General features: G+C 32.4%; 1 protein-coding gene across 3 annotated transcripts in view; it reads right to left on the minus strand.

Moving 5' to 3' along the window:
* PCDH10 (protocadherin 10) overlaps nucleotides 1-22857 on the minus strand; it is a 61050-nt gene that overhangs the window by 24396 nt on the left and 13797 nt on the right. For 2 of the 3 annotated variants that reach the window (XM_077861022.1, XM_077861024.1), the window contains exon 4: nucleotides 22380-22685. In XM_077861022.1, the coding sequence (XP_077717148.1) occupies nucleotides 22380-22685 (306 nt within the window). Of the gene's footprint in view, nucleotides 1-16408; nucleotides 16685-22379; nucleotides 22686-22857 lie in introns of those variants that run through there. The other variant, XM_077861023.1, reaches the window with a different exon arrangement.

The raw sequence follows: 22857 nt of genomic DNA on the forward strand, positions 1-22857 counted from the left end.
CTCCATTAGAGATCTGTCCAGTTGAATAATCAATTCTTTTAACTTCCCTCTGTCTTATTCTTGAGCCATTTTTGAGGATTCTCTTTAAAAACCTGGCTATTTTTTTTTTCTGTCTTAACCGTAAAGTCTAGAAATGAGCATAGCAGCAGTTAACTGTTAAAAGTGGGTCGCTGCTTGATTTGTCTTTTATTTTCCCTCTTGAACAATATTAGATTTGCTTTTATAGGGATGGTGGAAGGGGAGGAGGGCGAGGGGTTGGGGTGAATGGGTGATGGGCACTGAGGGGGGCACTTGACGGGATGAGCACTGGGTGTTATTCTGTATGTTGGCAAATTGAACACCAATAAAAATAAGTTTATTATTAAAAAAACAAAAAAAACAAAAAAATTCTGCTTTTATATTTTAAAATATAATTGTACATTGTTCATATTGCAAATGTTTTCCTTTTCACAAAAATGACAAGATTTTAAATTTTAAGATATATTCAATGAAAAAATGGATAACTTATCATGAATTATAAAAAGACTGAAAACCTTCTGTTAATATAATATATATTTCTTTTGTCCGAATATACTAGCTTAGAGCGGCTGTAAGAACTTGACTAAATTTGAGTTCTTACATTTATTTCATAATATTCACAACATCCTCACACTAAATTTCTGTTTTTCCTTTCATCAGACAGTCTGCTTATTCTATCTTGACAGAGTTAAGGGGTTAGAGAATATATCTAGAAATTAAGAGTTCATCTGGAGAAAGTGGTTCCAACTTGATTAGTCTTTTAGAAAGAAAACTTTGTGAAATAAATGACTCAAACAATCCTTCAGAACATTCATGCAAGAAATACATATTAAAGCCAAAATGTTCAGTTTGGTCTATATGTGTATGTTATGCTTACAACGTAATTTGCAATTAATAACTGCTTGTTAAAAGATACATTCATGGGTATTTGAAGACATAAGGAATTGGCAACCGTAGTTTTGTGGTATAGAAATTTGCATCAATGAAACGAGTAAATGGACAACATGTTGAGCCCGTCCTTTTCATAGACATTTTAACTCTAGCAAATTTAGCACCCTTAACTACTATTAAAAAGAAAATCACTGCCTGTCCTTTTTGTCTTTCAAAATGACATCACTTAGACCAAATTCCTCAACTGGAGCCTCATACCTACCTAATCTAAATGCAGTTTCAACCACCCCCAGAGATGTAGTCAGTCAGTCAGTCAGTCAGAAGAGAACTTTCTGATTAGCAATTAGCGCCAGTGAGTCAGACACAAGGGCCTTGTCCCTTCCCCAAAGGAAGATGAGGTAATCTGCATAAGACCCCTTTTTTATCCCCCTAAGGAGAAGCAGCCTTGCCTGGAACAGTCCTTTCCTTTTGCTAATAACTTTCTTGCCCCACCTTCCTTCTATAAAAACCTTCCATTTTGTAAAATTCCTCAGAGAGCCCCAGTGTTTGCTGGATGCGATGCTGCCCGATTGGTGAATCATTTAATAAGGCCAGTTAGGTCTTTAAAATGCACTCGGTTGAATTTTTGTTACTTAACAATAGCCGCCATCTCCCCTAAGAATCTAATGCAACCGATATTTCTACATATTAGTTGTGATAAAGACCTTTTACTGGGACACCTGGGAGGCTCAGGGGTTGAGTGTCTGCCTTTGGCCCAGGGTGTGATCCCGGGGCTCTGGGATCAAGTCCCACATCTGGCTCCCTGCAGGAAGCCTGCTTCTCCCTCTGCCTATGTCTCTCTCACTCTCTGTGTCTTTCATGAATTAAAAAACAAACAAACAAACAAACAAAAAAAAACCCAAAAAAACAAAAAAACACTGTATACCTATTTGAGGCTATGGATTATACATGAATTAGAGCTAATTTTCTCACTAAGAATGGTATATGCAAAGAAAAGATTTATTTTGTGAGCTGGAATGAGCCCCCTAAGATCAAGTAAAGTTGATGCACTTGCAAAGCCCTGAATTTACTATTGGTGAATAGTTCAGAATGTATTGTTCAATGTTTATTTTCAAGCCAAACTTTGTTATTAATTAAAAGACTTAACGACCTTGAAAATAGGAGCTTCTATTTGTCCAGAAGTACATTCCACAACTGTGACAGTTTACCATGACCCTCATGTAGCTTTGTATGAGAAAATGAATCCCCTTGAAATGTCCCGGGTTCCTTCTTGATAGAGGACTCATAGGCTTCTAGAGATTTCTATATATTTGCATGTGTTTGTGTGTATGTGGGACGTGTATTTTAAAATCACCTTCACACTACTCTGTGGGTTACTGCAACCATGTCAGCTACCACTAATATTTTTGACAGGGTAGATGTACAATTATAGTAACCCAATTTTGTTTGGCTTAAAAATCTTTAACTCTAATTAATTAGATTAATTAAGAGTGCTTTGAACTCTATAGCAAAAAACCAATGATAGTGTATCAGCTCCTTTAATTAGACAATACACCTTGATTATTATCATTATCTAAATTGATTTATGCAAGATAGCTAAAAACATAGCAATTGTGCATAAATTTTCCATCTAAACCCAAGAGTTGTCAATATGCTAAATATCTGTTTTTAAATGCTAAAGACATTACACTTTTAAGTTAAAGTATTTGCGAAAAAAATAAAAATCTACTATGACAAAGCATTGTATAAAATTTTATAGATTCAAGGAATCTATCTCAAACTCAGCTAGAAATGTGGGAAATTATGCCTTGGAAGCTTAACAAATTTTCCATGAAGGGGGGGAAATAATAGGACATAACCCTGCCCAGCCCACGCTAGTCTTTCCATCAAGCACTTTTGATGAACAAAAACACCTTGCCTCACTGGTATCTTAAAATCAAGTTTGGAGACTGAATTCATTTTTAAGTGCTTCGACTCTATTTTGATATGTAGTCGGGCAATGGAACTCTAACATATATTGCCCTCTATGTTTATGATAACATTGAAAATTTTCCTGGAATCCTTTGTCATAATCCATTAAATATGAACACTGATTTGTTCCAAAACTATTTGAAAATCACATTTTTACATGGGCAGTAAAGAAGTACTCTTCAAATTTCTTTTGAAGACAATCCACTCAATTATCTCACTTTAATAAAGACAAAGAATATTTTCATTTAAGTTAGACAAATACCATTATTTTGTGTATCTAAAATTCTAACAAAATATCCATATTTTCCTTTAAAGAATAAATGGTTCTTTTTCTTTGAGACTAATGAGCAATAATATTTACTGACATTTAGACACTCGTATTTCAACTAGTTTTCTTCAAAACAACATTAGAAAATCAAATTAGTTATTTCCCTGCAATATTGAAATTAGCATTAATTTTCAAAGCAGAAAGCACGAAAAATGCCTGAATGGGATTGGTCGTTCCTACAGGTATAAGGATCTTATGCATATAGATCTATCTGCCACAAATATCATTGTACATAAGTTCAGATCAACTACTAGTGATGCGCGCCACATTGTCTTTTATATGAAAACCAAGCCCATATTCCAGCAAAGATAGGAAAAGCTTAAAAAGTAAATACATAAGACCTTCATTTAAAAAATATATAGCCATGTATCTAATCTCTTAACCACTAATAACCTAGTTAAATAGGGATACAATTTCCAAATAATTTAAATAAGACCTTAGATAATTAAACCATGAAAATAAGTGGAAAATCTTCTGGATTGGTAAATAAAATACTTATAACACAATTTTATACAAGTTTATTTTCAAGAAAGACACACACAATACACATGATTTAAAAACTATGTGTAAAAACATGGCTGTTTATTTAAGATTCTTAATGTTCTGATTTCCCCTAACATAATTCAGTTGCTTCTATGTCAAAACAAATAGCAGATTAAAAACAGGAATTGCAGGCTCAGAGAGGGGTTGGAAGAGAAAATAACAGAATGCTCAGTTATATTTGAATTTCAAATAAATAATGAAATACTCATTAGTGTACAAATGACCCATGCGGTATTTAGGTGTCATGTCTTTTATTTGCTAAACCTGGCAACCCCATCCCAAGACATCTGCTTCATGGCACAGCAGATGACACTAGTTACCAGTGAGGCAAATATTACAGTGTTTTCTAGAAAAATGTTGCATTATATTTTCTAATTATCTTATAACACTAGAATTCATATAATTTTATATGTATTTCCATCTAAAATGATTTAAAATTAAGACATCAAAGTTTCTTAAACTTTAAATTAAGATTTAAAATTCAAAGGAAGAAAGTAAAAAATATATATATAAAATTCAAAAGACAAAGAAATGAAATTCAGTTATCTACAATACAAATTCATATTTAATGAATTTAATGTCATACATGAATGCAAGGTTGTCATTTGAATTATTTCTTTGTGTCGTGATTAAATTTTAACCTTGATTTTGAATGAAATCTTTGGTTTTGTGAGATAGATATAGCATATTAGATAAAATGTTCTTTCTTCTTTTGCATAATAAATATAATTTTAAATCATTTATTCTAAAATCTAAACGTATGTATACATTTTAATTTTAGTTATCTCCAGAAACTCATTAAACCTCCCTCTAGCTCTTGCAATCTAACCTATTACCAGATAATTAAAGCTTTGAAAACTGATAGGTGGGGCCCCTGGTGGGTTAGTCTGTTAAACATCTGCCTTCGGCTCAGGTCAGGATCTCAACCTACCCTTGGGCTCCTTGCTCAACAAAGAGCCTGCTTCTCCATCTCCCTCTGCTCCTTGCCTCCCCGCCCCCCACCTATGCTCTCAATCTCTCTCTCTCTCTCAAATGAATAAATAAAATCTTTAAAAACTGAGAGGAAGTGAACCAAACTCACCTTTAAAAAAATAGCAAAAATGCTAAATTGTGGAAATAAGATTATATCATGCTTGTTAAAAATTAATTATGTACAAGGTAAATGACAAGATTTGGGTCCTTAAACAGTTATATTACATCTCATGACTTTACACTTTGTGTTTAAACAGGGTTCATCTTAATTACGGTAAATACCCACATAATAAATAAAATAAAAGTCATGTTATATGCTTACTATTTGTGAAAAATATCCCAAAAATCTAGGAAAAAGTTCAAATTTTAGACAATCTTTGCTGGTGCCAGTTATAGATCCTATTTAAATAATATCGACAATATGTTTATATGTAAGATATCTATATCATTTTTAAAACATGACAAATGTACCAACCTACCTGCATGTTTAACAAAGTTCTCATACAAAACGTCAAAATTTTGTCTTATTCCAAAAGAAGTATTTGAGCTATTCAGTTGCCACAAGGCCACAGAAAAATAATTGTCTAAGAAAACAATCTGAAAATAACTTATGCAATAATGATGATAAGTAAAAATACCAAACATGTAATAATTGTTACACTGAAACTGCCAAACCTTAAAGTCAGATAAATTGCCTGTAGCCATAGTTATCTTGTACTATCAATAATCTCCTGTTCCTGCCTATAATCATGTATAACAATGGATCTCCATTTATGCTCATGTTTAACTACCTCATATTTACTTAATTTTTTACATATATTGTAAATTTATGTAATTCCAACAGACTATTGGAAAAAATATACTAGTGAAATCAGCAGTTGGCGTTAGTGAAACATGAGGCTCAAGGAGTTTTTTTTTAAAGATTTATGTACTTATTTGAGAGAGCATGCACACATGCACACACACTTGCGAGTGGGGGAAGGGCAGAGAGAAGGGGAGGAGGAGAATTTCAAGCACACTTCCCACCGCAGGTCTCTCCATCCCAGGACCCTGAGATCATGACTTGAGCCAAAATCAAGAGTTAGATGCCAGCCAGGCACTTTGAGGCTTAAGGAGGTTTTAAAGAAAAAGTGATCGATCAGAAAAAATATTAAAAGGACAAATAGAGTTAAGAACAGAATAAAAAGTACATGGAAATTTCGGAATTTTGCAAGATGATGATTAGGAGTGAAAATGGTGAGGTTTGGGAGTTTTTGATTATTTGCTTTGGCATTAAGAGATTATTATAATTATATTGATTTTGTAAGTCAGGAGGATACCTATCTAGATAACTAAAGAGAAGAAAACAACAACAACAAAAAAAAAAGCTTGCTTTCTTAGCTTTAGGATGTTCCACTTGTTGATTCATTGATGTAGTCTATAAGTACTTAAGGGTGTTTACTTTGCTCCAAACAAAATGTTGGGACTTGAGACTAAAATGAATACACATGGATTCTGCTCTTAAAAGATTTAACAATCCAATGGTAGAGGCAATTTTTTTTACAAGGCATTTTAAAAACAGCAATCCTGTATAAAAATCTAGAAGTTAACAAGAAGAATGTATATCTGTTTTTGTCTGGAAAGGCTCCTTATTCAAGGAAAAATGAGTTGAATGTTGATTAATGATAAGAGATGGCCAAACTCATGTGTTGGGCTGTGGTTTTGTATATGAGAGAGCATTCCAGAGGGAAAATAGAATGTGTCAAAGCACAAGGACCTGGGGAAAATGGTGAATGGAGAAGCTGACAATCATTGAATGACATGAAGCAAAAACTGTAGGCAGGGTTTCAACGTAAAAACAAAACTAAAAAACCTTTTAAAGTTAGTGAACATCATTGTGGCCACAACAGAGAGCTTCTTAAAATTTTTAGAGGAGACTACTGAAGTCAAACGTCTATAAATATGAATTAATATGCCACTTGACAGTAGAAGCCCGTGGAAAACAGAGGAGTCTTCATTAATTTTGGTGAGCTGGGCAGAAAGGACTGGGTTTGAGGCATACAAAAGAAAGTGCACCTGTGTCTCTTCACAGAGCCCAGCAAAGCTACTAGGGTTTATCCTTCACATATCTGGAAATAGTTTGTATTCCATCACCCCAAATCTTCAAAATGTAACAAAATATTTTGCAATCAAATGATTACCAGGGTGTTTTGGAGCTCATAACCCAATACTTAGGATAATTGTGAGAGAAAAAAATGGTAAAAGGAGCAGCTCAAAGAAATGATTCTGTCCCAAATCTCAAGCCTCAAGAACTATCAACAGCAAAAGCGAGGTAAAACGCATAGAAAAAATTTTCCCCACACATTTTAAAAAAGAAAAAATAAGGCAGATAATGATCATAGGCTAACATTAAATTTACTTTATAACTGTGAAACTGAATTTTTCTAAAATAAGATATAGCTTCTTGTTTATTCTTTCACAGAGAGACACAAGTAAATCTCATCCTGGGAACATCTGGTCGCCAATTCACAGAAATAGTGAAGACACAGGGACAATTTTAATTATGGCATTTAAAACAACATTTTTAAAGTGATTAATGGTCACATGCATTTGATCAAATCTTTCCTATCGAAAAATAACTCCAGCCTACTTGTATTTTCAGTTATCACCCTTACATCAACTTTTCACTTCCAAAAATCTTAATTTAATAACGTACACATTTTACAGTCTCACAATTCATCGTGAGACTGTAAAAAATTTCATACTTTCGATATATATTTTAGGCGTAGTATTTTATCTCTCTCCATCTTATTGAAATGTACTTTCAAGGGTATTCCTAGTTGGTTATTAGTTTTCCTTTTAAAAATGTATTTTATTTAAATTCAATTTGCCAACATGTAGTATGGTTATTAGTTTTCCAATCAAAATGTATTCTCTTCTGCGCACCTTGGTGGCTCAGTTGGTTGAGCAACTTGTTTTTGGCTCAGGTCATGATTTCAGGGTGATGAGATCGGGCCCTGGTAGTCCCTCTCTCTCTGCTCCTCCAATCTGGCTCTTTCTCTCTCAAATAAATAAATAAAATCTTTAAAATAAATAAAGTCTTCCAGCACATGAACTTCAGTAGTAGTATAATGGGGGTGGGGTGGGGGGGAATCTTTTCCCAATCATTCAGTTTGAAGATTTTGGAACCATCCTGGATAACTACTTTGTCTTTTATTGCTACGTTTAGAATTCTAATATTTTCCTTTTTTTTTTAATTCTCTAATAGTAATCCCTTCATTGCCATTCTCCACAAGCCTCTTATTGCCACAAAGCCTGACAACTGCAATAACGCTCTGTTGACAAAAACAAAACCAAAAACACAACCAACACAACATCTTTGCAGACTCCTTTCTGAATAGCGTCCAGTTTTTTTTAAGTCTGGGATTCAAATAGCGAATGGGACACAATTAAACGCTTCCTCTAGAATCAGGTGGTCTCAAATAAAAGCTTATCTCTCCCTCATTGGCCATCAGACCATTGACAGTTACTGGACATCTTTTTTTAAATTTTATAATCTGTAAATGGGTCAAAATACTTATTTCTTTTGGTTATTGTAAGGCTTATATGGATTAATATCTGAGAAACTCTTAGATTCCTTAGTACTAGGCTGATAATAAGTGCTTAACAATTGTTCGCTACCATTACTATTGGTTTTATTATTTAAAATGAATCTTAGTCTATCCAAAACATAACTTTCAAACTTTAACTTCCACTATTCCCCTTAGATTTATGTTATAGATTCGATAACTTGGAGTATTCACTTCTTCCTATGTATCTCTCTCGTTTCACACTTTTGTTCATCGAATTCTATACTCCATGGAATGCCCTTTTCTGTATCAGTAAAAATCATTCAGATAGTTCTCCAATAAAGGACCTAAAGTACAGTTCTCTAAATCCTTCCTTGGTTACACTCTAAGAGATCTTTTCCAAACATAGCCAAAGATATTTATATAAAAAAGAAAATATCTTGTTTATCTGTTAATGAGATGAGAAACTTAAAGTAGAACCATTGAAAAACAGTGCATTTTGAGAAGAGAGAAAATGCTTAATTGCAGTTGACACTGCAATTTCTTTCACAGATATGTAAATGAAAAAAACAATTAAATTTGTTTTAAAATTTGATTTTTTTCCCTATAGTTGGGCAACAGTACTATTAAATGGAGGAAATTTCACCATTTTAAAAAAATGAGAAATGTTTGTTTTCATATTAGGCACATAAAAAGAAGAATATATAATGCTGAATTGTAAATGGGCACTAAAACTTAGTCGTTAGGTTTGTTGTTATTCAGGCAAAATAGTGATAAACATGTAAAACCGACCTGGAAGGAAGGAGACAGAAAACACATGCAATCATAAAATCCTGAACAGTAGAACAGTACACAACGGGCCCAACGAATAAACCAGACACAGAAAGTAAAGTTTGGGTAGTTTTTCAGGCATTTTTCAAATGAGCTTGTGACATCATTTGCTAGTTCTATGTGACTTTTAAAGACATAGTTACAAAAACAGAAATAAAGATGCTGACTGAAAGAATTAGGTTTATCAGACAGCGGGATCTTAGTGAAGAAAAAGAAGCAAGAAAACATTTGAGCTTCTGCAGGTTCAAATACTGATGGAGGCAGAGATATCTTTCGTCTATCTTATAGAAAGATTCAATTTTCACATAGTAACAGGTTGTTTTCACTCTGTGCGATGATCTTTGGGCATCTGGGTCTCCCACACAAGGGTAGCAGAACTCTTTGGAATTCACTGTGTCCTGTCTAAGGCCAGAGCCCACTCTATTGTGCTAGTACAATTGTCACAATGCAGATTATGTCAAATTAGATATGGGCATCTATTTGTATCAGTTAACAATTTTGGGGGGGCCTGAAGAAATATAAATTCTTTACTTTCAAATATATGCTGCTTCTTATACTAAAATAAGAATTTGTCATTTCAAATGTGTATGCTTTGTCAGATTATTTTTGCCATTTGTCTTACCTAATCAAATATCTTTAGTCATTGTTAATGCACAAATAAAGTAAGAAGAATGTGAAATTAAAAAAATATATAATTGTGCTTTGTGACTAACATCACCATAAAATGAATACAATCTAGTCTTTGCTGGGCATTATACCTATGGTTCTGTTCGATCGGTTTCACTGGTTTCACAGATGAAAAAGAAAAATAGGGATACAGAACTTTTAAAACATATGTATTATGTGAAAGAATATATACTGCAGATGTAAAATAGTGATATATCGTGAAAAGAACATTTGGAGTCTGATTTTTCTCTGGGAGTAAAAGAAAGCATAATTAGTTCTATTTAAGCTAGAATTTTAATTTTCTCCGTACTCAGGCTGATGTCATTGTTCCAATTTTAACTGAATATATGGTTGCCGTGAACACTTAATGAGTGCTTCCTTTGGGCCAGGAACTCAATGCTTTAGATGTGTTAAATAATTTAATCTCTACAATGAGCTTTTGAGGATCTATGTCACAGATGAGGTAAATGAGTTACAGGAAGGTTAAAGAAATTACGGAGGTCACACAGCTAGGAACTGGCGGGATCAGTATTGGAACGCTGGCAGATTGGCCCTATAACCAGAACTCTTAATTATACTACATCACATCTCTGATCTGAGGACAGATATAAAGACCTACTCCTGTAATTATGTAGTAGGATGCAAGTCCAAAGGAAGTACACACATACCATAAGAACAAAATCAGAAAGTGATATTTGCTGAAATTAAAAATTCCAAGTTATCATAAAGTCAAAAATGGATAAAATCAGTGATGCTTAAGAAGATGTATCCCCAAAATAATAAGACTGGGGTATTTTTTGAGTATTTGCCAAGATCACAACCCAACTGGAAAGTAGGCTGTGCTTCATGTATATCTTAAAGGAAGTTGAGAACTTTTTGCTAGTGTTATAATATGCCTGAGGTCGGTTTATTCATTTTTTTTTCAGAATTATCTCAAAAGATGGCTGGTAGTTGGCATGAGGTATAGGGTGGAAGGATATAAATAATTAAAAATGCTTTTGCATATTTCTAGAATGGTGCAGAGAGAGGCGACACTAAGATGATCTGATCCGAGTATGTTGATCCCCACAGAAGATACTGTATCCTTCGACTGAATGAGGATGCACGAGGCTATGTGTGATCACTAATAATGAACTTGATCTGATGCCCTTTACATTTGCAACCAAGGTTCTCAGTATTTCTGTTTTTCCCTTGGATATCTCTCAAGAGTATTTCAATTGATTCCATTATTACATTTGTATTTAAATTAAGGTATTGATCTTATTTTCACATCTGTCTGTGATGACTTCAGGAGCCATAATCATTTTCTTATATGGTTGTCCTGCAGGACATTTATGTAATCTAGTTCTAAGGCAAACAAAACTGAAAATCACTGTGCCTGGAATATATAGTAGGTGCTCAATGATAAGTTTTCTTGAATATGGGTCACACTGTTTTTGTCAGTAGCTTGGGAAGACATGCCTAAAGCAGCTGGTTAAAAACTTTTCCTACAGCTTTAAACCACCATGGCACTACTTTAGGATAAATAATAGTATTACAAGTAATAGGACCTCTTGACATCCCTCTGAAATTAGAAAGTAACTGAGATATGAAAAACTTTGAAAGATTAATAAAGGGCATAGAGTTAAAATTAACCTCAGAGAAACATAACATGTTTTTTATAAACTACATTAAATGTTTTCATTTAAGGGGAAGATAATATTTCACCGTATTAGATATATTAGAACACCTTCTCTATAAGCTTCATGAAAACATAATTTCTATGAAGAATTCTTACAAAGCAAGCAATATAAGTTCTCAAGGATTATGTCCCTAGATCCCAGGCTCAATTGTAAATGCAAAAACTGAAAATTAAATTATTTAACATCAAGCATTTCCTAAAAATAATTCTAAGTAAGCCTGCATTAAAAAATTACCTTTCTCAGTAATTTCAATGAGTCAATATTTCGTTCTTATAATTTGAAAAATAATTATCTTCACACCATTCTATATGTAATTAAAAAATATTGATTTCCTAAATCCTTCACTTAATTCAAGTTCAAAGGAGTTAAAATTCACTCCAGTCTATCAAAGAAGGCATTTCTACGTTGCTTAATACCAAACTCCTTTGCCGCTATAAAATTAAGTATATTTATATAATCACAAAATATTCATGTATCTAAATCAAAAATTATTTCATCACCCTTGCTTGATAAAAATAACTATCACCTTATAACATTGGCTGTGTATTTATGAAATCAGTGTTTTTATTGTGTCTTATTTCATCTTTTCATGCCTATAAAATGTGCACTCGGTAATAGCTACTACTGTTATTAAATTTAGACTTAATGTTTAGCTAATACAATTTCCCATCTGATTATCTTTCTTTTCATCTTATTTTTCTTAAGTGTATAATTAATTCATGCTTCCATGTTGCCAAGCTAATGCTACATTTTAATTTACTCTCCAAAGTAACAAACCAAAATGTAATGATCATATACAGTGCTTGCTATACCTTCCAAAATAGTTAAGAAAGCACATAGTACTATTAAGTTTAAGAAATGGGCGGCTTGACCTTGTATCATTATTAATGGCTGTTTCCGTTTTTTACTTAATTGTGAGCCATTTCATGGTAGGTGACACCAAGGATTTTCCTTAAAATTCAGCAGAAGATAATATGATACCAAAAGTGGAAAATTCTTATTTATAGAAAAAATAAGCCAGTTCAATAAGGATTATTTATTTGATACAGTAAGGTACTTAAAATCTATTGTCCTCTCTCTCCCTTTTATAAATTATTATTATATATAATATGGAGCCTTACATTTTTATTTGTAATGATACAATATTTTATTTTTAATAGATACAAAATGTTATATATTGCACATGTATATATATACACACATATATGTATATATGTGTGTGTATATATATATATATATATATATATAATATAACAGACATTTTATACTCCACTTTTGCCCTCTATACATGTCCCCAGATTTCCTTCTAAAATTATGATTTCTTAATTTCTAGTCTTGGATATTTAATTGTCTGTTACAATTCAATGTGTGAGGGGAACAAAAAAGTCTTCATAAAACCAATTTTTGTCCTTTCAAAATCCCTAAGAAATATAAGAAGTCATCAACACAGAAATAGGAAGGGAAGGACATAGATCAAAACCTAGGCTTTATCAATTGTCTTCCCTCATCCTCCGGTAAAACTGAGCCTTATCCCTTTCACTCCCTCCTCACCAGCCCCAGTGCTGGGAAATGGGTTCTGCAGGAAATACATCTCAGAGCTAGAAAGTGCCATTCCACCAAATCACAGTTGACATATGCTGTCTACGTTGGTAGTTTGTAAAGCTCTCTAGGTATAGTGTTTCCGTATCTCTCAGGAGCAAATACCAATGTCAGGGTCAGAATATTTCCCATAATGTGTAATTTACATCTCTCAGGATGCAATATAGCTCCATTTTCTCTTTTCTGCTCTCAAGAAAGACAGATTAACTGATCGCTATCTTATCTGTGTAGTATTTGTTTAAACACTTAACATTTGTTAAGTCACCTCTCCCCCTTTCTTCTCAATTCACAGTCCCTCAATCCTTTTAAACTCTCTTCAGATATGCCATTTTCTAAAATGTTAATCTCTTTATTTTAGTAAGTGTCCCTTTAGCATCATGAATGCCAATTTGCCACAATCCTCTAACCCAGACTCAAAGAAATGAGAAATACAGACATTTCCATTTTTCTTCTCTTTCATTATAATCTGGTATTCAAATGAACATATAAATATTTGCTTCTATAAAACACCACTAAATTAACAGATTATTTTCCATCAATAAGGAGGATATAAAGACAGGTACCAAGCATTTTCTAAATGACCAGACATGCTAAGAATTCCAAAAATAGTAAAAGAAATCATGTGCAAGGAGAACACATGCTAACTAACCTGTCTTTTTAGCTTACACATTGGTTTATTTTAGGCTCTGCTGATTGCTTACCCTGTATTATCAGAGAGAATAGCTGGCTATTACACTTTAGGGAAACACATATATTATTCTATTTCATTTATTCAAATGATAGAAAATTAAAAACCCAGAAAAAATAATTTTTGGTTAGAGGCCAGGACAGTGGCACCCCCTGAGGTGGTAGTAGCTGGAAGAGGACAAAATACAGGACTTTTTGAGGTACTAGTAATGTTTTGACTACTGAACACAATACCCAGTTAATGCTGTGGTCACAGATTACACAAGTGAGCTCATTTTGTGAAAACTTGGGTTATATATACATTTGTGATTTTGTTCTTTTCTACAAGTATTTTATACTTTTATAAAAAGTTTAAAAATAAAAATAGATTGCTTTGTATGGAGCTCATTTTAATCATGAATCAAATTAGTTAAATGTAAATAGCATTAATATTTATGAGAAAATTATAAATAATAAATGTACATGTAAATATTACGTAGGAGAAAGTATGGAAATTTGAACAATTACTAGACAATGATAGTAAGAACTTTTTAAAAAAGGAATACTCTTCTTGCAGTAGTGATAAAAATAGACTTTTATCTTTAATAAACATATGCTGAAATATTAATGGATTAAGCAGTAGGATCTCTGGATTTGCTTTAAAAATCTGAGTGAAAAGAAAATGTTTTAGCATTGGATGAAACAAATTTGGCCAAGAATCGATAATTGTTTAGGCTGGAGAACATGGAGAGTTTACTACTATTCTTTCTATTTTTGTATATGCTTGAAATTAGCCATCATTTTTATGTCTAAAAGTATAATTTAGTAGAACTCTGTAGATTCTATGTAGTATTGTTTTCTATTGCCATTGTTCTTATCAAAAAGACTGAGTTAACTCTAGAATCAGGACATATCTACTAAAAGATAACTAGATTTCATGATATCCAGTGTATTCATCTGATGAGATTTTCTCTGGCAAATAAACCTTAAAGCCACACCATTAGTGACTAGCAAAGGTTTATTAACAGTGGGGAAGAAAAGCACAATGATTTTTTACTAATCTTACAGTTCAGCCTCCAGATTTTCTACACACTTTCTAAGAATAAAATGACAGCAACAGTTAAACTGTAACATTAACCTTCATATCTATGGACCTATTCCTAAGGCTATTTTGCTTAAACCTACATGTGAAAAATTTTATCTTATATACACCATCAGGTGTGTACTATCAAGACAATTTATTATGTACAATTTATTATCTACTGTTGCTTTGTTGACTCAGAACTTTCTACCATGTATTGCACTGAGACAAAACCCAATGATACGTTTCCTGAGATCACAAAGAACCCCTTCACCATGGCTATTCCTTTAACCAGGGTGATTCAAAATTTAACTCAAGAAATAGATATTTGATATTGATTTCATTTATGTATTTCTCCTGGGCTTGGGTCTTTTTTATTCCCTTTTTAGTACACTTCTTGAAAACTTCAACAAAAAATACTTTTTATGAATAATGCAGTCTTTATCTAGCTTTCAGCTTAAATATAGATATTGGAATAAATATGAATCTTCAACTACTTGATGATAAACTAAGTCACTTTTCTAGTATGTGTAAAATATACCATTAAATATCCAGCACAGGTAATACTGGAATCTAGGGTAGGATTCTGGCTAATAGCAACATGAAAAGAGGAAAAAAATCCTATTTGTACAAACAGCAACAATAATATTTTCCTCAGAATACAAACATCTATTTCCCCTACAGTGTAATGGTTAATTTTGCTGTAATACGCAATGGGAACTGGGCCTCAAAAATACAACTAGTACCTTAAAAGATAAACAGACCAAAATCGATTATGTCACTTGTCTGTTTCTCAAAAAACACCATATTATTATATTTAACAGCTTCTGATAATGAAGTAGCCATTAGTTAAATAATTATGCTCTGTTTCTCCTCTGATAATTGATAAATAAAATTAAAAATTAAATTCTTCTATATGGGATGCATATAGGCACAAATGTGTCCATACAATAGACTCATGAAATAGAACACAGAAGATATGTTTAAAATTACTCATTGAACTCAATGACTTAAAAGCTGTCATTGAAAATTTTTTTTGTCATTGATAATTTAATTACTGTACAGATTATGGAAATTTTGTTGAAATTAAGTTCATTTATACTCTTTCAATCTTCACACTTAAAAGAAAGGTATCTCTAGGAGAAAGAATATGGTTATGTGCCTAGCTATAATGTTCAAACCTAATGTCATATAATGTATTGATGAAAGAATCAGAAATAAAACCCAGATTTTTATCTGTGAAGTTTTCTAGCTTATAATTTCTCTTTATCTAGATCCTTTTGAACATAATTACATTTAGGTTTAAATGTTTTCAAATTCTCTATACTGTCCCCACCTAAATTGATTAGATGATTAGAGGCCACTAATGCAGGATTTAGGGAGTCTTATTGGATCTTGATATAAAACTTCCAAGATTTTTATTATATTTTGGGAAAAATTAAATAGACTCCCATTATGCTGAGTATAGTCCTGATTTGATAAAATTATTTAATCTTGAACAAGAACCTCACAGTCCAAAACAGTTTCCAAGCCATATTGTCCAAATGATGCTGTCTAATTCCTATTAAAAGGACTCAGAAGACGCAGACTCACCCAAAAAAAGTCTGGCACATTGAGTATTGAATAATGTTTAATGATATTTATAAGCAATTGAATTTGTATATTCCAGACTTCTTTACAATATCTTTATATCTTAATGCATTTAAATTTTGACCCACACATCTTCAGTATGATGAGGCAGGAAAAAATCCCAAGTAGATAATCCTTTTCATTGAATAATTCTATTTATATTTTAATTGATAATCTTCCTTTGTTAGGCTCACATGACGGACAAGGCTTATAAGGATTTACTTCCAATGTACAAAATAAGAAAGAGGATGGAAATGATCTGTAATATAAAATGAGGTATATAAATAATATTAATATGCTAAATGTTAGCTCAATAAAATGCAAAATATGCACAAAATAAACTGCTTTAAATAATAGATGGAGACCCACATACTAAGGAGTGTAAATAAAATACTGAATAAAGATATAAATTACTGTTACCAATTAAGTCTTCTCTCTATATCCTTAAGTATACTTTTATTTAACTACATATCTGTCAGTTTGAAAATATAATTAATAACATGCAAATAAATAATTCCTACATGAGAATTATGTAAGAAAACTAAGTGACTAAACTGATGAAAATTTATATCTATTAGCTTTACAAAGAAGTGAAAGATGAGGCCTAATCTACGAAAGCTGCTAGTAAATAAAATATGTCAAGGAAAGATTATCTCAAAGATCTGGTAAGAAAGGGGAGTATTTAAAATTCTAAAAAAGTTGACAAGTATGAAACAAATTTAACACCTCTTTAGAATATAATAGAAGTTCTTAGAATGAATCAAGAGGAGTTTTAAGTCCCCAGGTATTGAAAAACTCCATCATATTTTACAAAGCACTTTGATTAGGTGCATTTCAATATTTTGAATGCATTCACAATCTACTTCCCCTTGTAAAAACTCGTGGGTAATAGCATGAGAGAAATATAACTAATTTAAAACATATTTTAAAAATGGGAAAAAAAAGTTTGCCTAGAGATTAAAAAAATAAAACCTATGGGCAGACGTGTGTAAATGAAAGTATAATGACAGCATTAAAGATTATTTGGGTACTTTAAAAACACTCATTTAGCTATTCATTCATTTTTTAATCACATAATTATTTAGCATTTATAGTATGTACAGCTGGGTAATGAGTCTAAATAGGCCAAGAGAGTATTGGATACTAACCAGTTCCAATGCACCCAAAGACACAAATTTTGAATGGCGTGATAAGTCACCGAGAAGCACTGATGTCTGAATAAGTGAAAAATAAGCTGCCTACAGAAATTGTCAGATGTATAGGTGTAAAATGAATGTTCACCTCAGAAGGATTTTTATAGATTTCACTTGAAGTCCTATTAATTGAGGTAGACCATTACTGAACAACTATACAAGAAATCAGATGATGTGATAATATTTCATTTATCTGGAGTTACAGGAAGGTTCCAGGGTGCTGCATAGCTTACTGGAGTAATGATATAAACTGTGACTAGATTATCATTTTTTTAAAAGTAAAATATCATAAAATTCAGTAAACATTAAATCTAACAGTAGATATACAGAGAATATGAACTGGGCTTGGGTTTTTTTTTTCTGGCCCTGAGTTTTCATTTATTTTCTAATCACAGAGTTCAGGTGAGTAAACTATTTTGATTGAGTTCAATTCTCAATTACTAAACAAGGGAATTTGATGAAAAATAAATGTGATGGACTAGTGTGATTCAAAGACCAGAGATTTGTCATAAGGGGATAAACTAAAAAAGTGAAAAAGTTGGGTTCACAAATCTAGAGCTATCCTTAAAAGAATGAGAGAAGCAAAAGTCTCAGAAATAGGGTATTATAAAAAATCAACACAACTTAGATAAAAAGGGAACAGAAATTAACATATGCACTAGGAAAAAAATTCTAAAAAAAGATGACCATTCATTTAGTGATGTATGGACCTATGAGACAGAAATGTCAAAAAGGCCATGGATAATAGTGTTATTTGTGGACTTTAATGTTTCATAAAGTGATGCTATGTTTATGACATTACAGGAATATATAAATCTCAGAGAAAACATATACAGGGACTCATAAATGCGAGGGTAATGTGTACCAATAAGTAAAGTTGTTTTATTTTGAATCTTATTTATGCTCTTACCACACTATCGAGTTCAACAAATTATGAAAACTCACAGAAGGCAGATTGAGATAATGAAGGGATTGAAAGTGATGTGTCTAAACAAAACATACTCTACAATTTTAATCAGCTGAAAACTTGAAGTGCACTATAGAAATAACATAGATGCCCAAAAGAATTTTCTCAAAATGAGGTTTACTGAAAAAAAATTCTAGGTAAAGTGTCAGCAATTTTTCAAGAGGAATATTTCAAAGTTCTGACATCTTTTCTTGTATTATGTTAAGACTGAGTCGAATCGAAGTTTCAAAAGGACTCAAAAAGTAGGCAAAAATAAAATTAGGTCAGGAGATAAGTAGTAATTTTTTGGCATATTGGACTAGTCAAAATGTTGTGTAATGTGAACACAGGATGGACCATGACACTTCAATAAATGGTTCCCTACAGTCCCTTGAGTCTAGAAAATTTCATGGATTTAGAGTTTTAAAAATTTTTAGGTCAGTGTATTTTTCCATTTCATTCAATGTAATGTATTATTGTACGACCAATGAAATGAAATAAAGAATTTCATAAATAGTTTAGATGAAACTTCATTGGTTGTCTTTTAACTGTTGTCAATTCTTAGGCACTGATTATGTTTATTGACGAGAAATCAACAAGTTTCCAAATAATAAAGTTTTACACCTTAACTACTGTACTGTGTATGATTTGAGCGAAAAGATATGCTTATTTACTGACAAAAGTCATAAGCCATGATGTTTAAAATGTGAAGCCAAAATTATAAGCAAGGATGATTGCAAAAGTAATATTAAAGATACTGTTTTAACTATTGGGGTTTTCTAAATTATCTTAATATTACAGCTTTTAACAATATATTCTTGAACTTCAATTGTTTTTATGCTCCATATTGGCTGAGACTATCCAGGTTGCTTTCCGTATAATGTGTCATTTGAAAGACTGTTATTTTAAAGAATGTCTATAGTACTAAAGAAATTCTTGAGTTCTCCATGATAAAATGTGGCGTTATTTTTAAACTCCAGGTAATAATATTTTTTGTGTTTCATTTTAATATGTATCAAAGACAGAGATTATTTTTGTATTAAAAGTTAAGGTGATATTTCAGTATTTTTTTATTTTTCTAAAAAAGGTAAAGCTAAGTTAAAATTCATTAGCATTTTAAGATAATCTAAACACAGTTTTGAATACAACAATATTCCACATGTTTAATCTCTTCAATCTTTCAGTATATCCCTTTAGTTTTTAATCTGAGTATTAATCAACTACAACATTATAACGAAAATATGAGCAAGCATGCTCATAAAGTGCTCATGACTGACGAGTTTAAATAGACATTTTCAAAATTATTCCTGATTTAAAAAATTACTTCCATTTCACTAAATGCATCATGTATACTCTTCATGGATCTTTTCTTACACGTTAAAAAGAAAAAAAAAGGAAATATAGTTGTATTTGGGCATTGAAAAGAAACACAAATGACTTTTTTTTAACATGTGTGCACACGCACTTTTGGGTAGAAGTTGGTTTCTTGCGATTTTTAATTTTAAATTTAACAACCAGAAGTATAGAAATGGGACGTTCTTGTGTATACAATGATCTCATTTGCATTATTAAGCATATTACCATTTTGTGATCATTTTATAAATGACAGTGGTAGCTTCATTAGGGTTTATTTTTAGAGCTCTACAAAAATGACTAAATACACGCTGCTTTTCTTAACATTAAATACACAGTATGTTCACTAAAGAACTAAATGCATATTCAGCAAAAGAAAACTACTACCTCAATAATTACTTAAACATTCTGATTAAAAATAAGTTGTAGGTGTCAAGTTTTCAGCTTAATTACATAAGGGGCATGCTTTTCAGTTTAGAAGATGAGAATATTTCCATTCCTGATGATAAATAATACAAGTATTAACAACTATCTCCGTGTGAATTTTCAGGGCAAAATGGTCAGGACAGGGTTTGACTTGTTGTTTATACGAACAAGTTAACCATAAAATTGACTGCGTCTATTAAATCAGAACCTTGATATAATTTTAAAGATAATTGTGAGCCTAAGATAACATTAAACACTAAAAGTTAAAGTTCTATGAAGAACTAAGGAGAGTATAAGTAAGAACAGCAAAATACTTATATTTCTGCTTATTTTTCACCCAGGTCACACTTTATTCCAAACCCTAAATTTAGAGTGGTATGAGCTGGCTAAAACAGAAAAAAAAAAAAAAAAAAAAAAAAAGCTTTATAAAGTAATTTATTCTCCTATATCTGACTATTATGAAAACAAATCCATTTTCTTAATTAAATAACATATGAATTCTTTGATTCCTCGCAACACGCATAATGATTTTACATCACTAATGTGTGTAGACATGTAAACTAAACTTTAGGACCTTAGCATACAAATTTCATCATAGTAATTGTTAGACATTTCGATACTTTCCTTAAGTATATGTGCTCTCCTTGTATTTTATAACTTCAAAAAAGAAAGCAATACAATGGTTCATGGACAGAAGCAATTATTTGGTTCTGAAATGCTAAAATACTGTATCATGCGTGGGGTAAAGGTATTTCCAAGTAATTTGAAAAGCTGAACGCAATCTTTCATAAAAGTTTAATCATAATTGCCATCACAACGTATGTATCTAATAGCAGATCTATTTCTTTATTCATAGAACACTGGTCTACTCTTACTATCAGTGTCTAGAGTAGTAGTATTGTCCTCAATGCCTTCCATTTGTGCCTTTCATATATACATTCATAAGAGCTGAAATATATGTTCTTCAAGTTTTTTTTCTTTCCTTTCAGTATTTTTTTTCTATTTCCCTCCCAGTCCATAAATCATAAAAGAAATGATACATCTGTAATCTGCCTCGTTTTTGTTCCTAGCTTATGATTCCATGATTTTTTTTGGGTACTAGAAGATGAAAGAAAGAAGACACCATGTACTTTGGATTTGATATACAAGATAAAAGTCATCTTTTGAGTTTTTATGAGTTGCATCCTTTTCACATATTAGTTTATGTGGTTTGACCAAACTATTTAATTATCACTGGTATTTATCCGTTAACTAGAAGGAAAAGATAACTACATAGCAGAGAATAATAGGATAATTTCATTACCGAGATCCTCAAAGGAAATACACTACAGAATCTCTAAGAATTTTTATTTTCACAGTGGCTGTGTAAAATAATCCACTTAAAGAATATGGCTCCTATATTGAAAGAGCTGAGTACAATTTTTAATGTCTCCGTGTTAGAAGAACATATTTTACGTAAATAAAGAATATTGCTTTATGTATATCTTTCCATCACATAGTTCCTCTGATTCTGATCAGAGACTCTACTCCATATGAACATATTACCGAATCGTGTTGAATAGTCAAAGTCATAGCTGCACTGATTTCCTACCTTAGCCTAAAATGTGTAATGCCACTATGGAAAAAGGATTAATTGTGCGATAATGCTGACATCAATAAAAAAAAAAAATGAAATCTCCCCGTGACTCCAGTGTCAAGAGATGTTTTTCTATCTTAATTAAGCCCTTCAAAACACATGGAAATCAAGTACGCAAGAGAGCAATATTCAAAGGCAATAAGAAGCGCATTTGAAAAATGTTTCCAACATCAAAAGTGATGTTTGATTGTTGTCAACAACCATGTCCTGACACAGGAACCTGCCTTCCTGTTACGTATATTCATTTTTCCACAGCAAAGTGCTGCCTGCCTCCAAGAGTCACTTTTATCTTTGTTTCTGAAAACAACTTGAACTCTTCTACTGCTACTGGGCGGCATGGCAGGTTGAACTTACTCCCTCAAAGGGAATACTTTGATAAAGCCTTTTATGTAATACTTACTCAAATAGGGTGGTTTGTAAGGCGCTCGTGTATTAGACAGCAGTCCATCCAGCTCCTTCCTCTCCAGAGTGCTGTGAAGGGCCTTCTCTTTGCCAAAGGTGGAGAAAGACCTCTCTGCCCCAGGCTGGGCTTCTGGAGTTTCAAACACCTCGGTGTCTGGAACAGAGTCCATACCAGGAACGTGCAGATTGCTGCGATAATCAGCAGCCTGGCGTCCGTCGGCGGGGACAAAAGAAGGCATCCAGCACCGATCCGAGTGGCCCAGCGCTTTGCATTCCTCAGTGCAGTTGGAGAAGAGATCCATACCTGTAAGCAGAAAAAAGAGACACTGCAGATACAGGACTCACCACCGTGAAAGATGACAGGGAGCCTACAAAGTGCTGGCTGAATGGGTTCTGCCAAATTTTTCTTGCCCTTAACCTCACAGGAACCAAAAATGTCTTTGTACTGTCTTCCAAAGAGCTAGACTCTTCTAGCA

The sequence above is a fragment of the Canis aureus genome, chromosome 20 (genome assembly GCF_053574225.1).
Source record: "Canis aureus isolate CA01 chromosome 20, VMU_Caureus_v.1.0, whole genome shotgun sequence".
In the NCBI taxonomy this organism is placed as follows: Eukaryota; Metazoa; Chordata; class Mammalia; order Carnivora; family Canidae; genus Canis; species Canis aureus.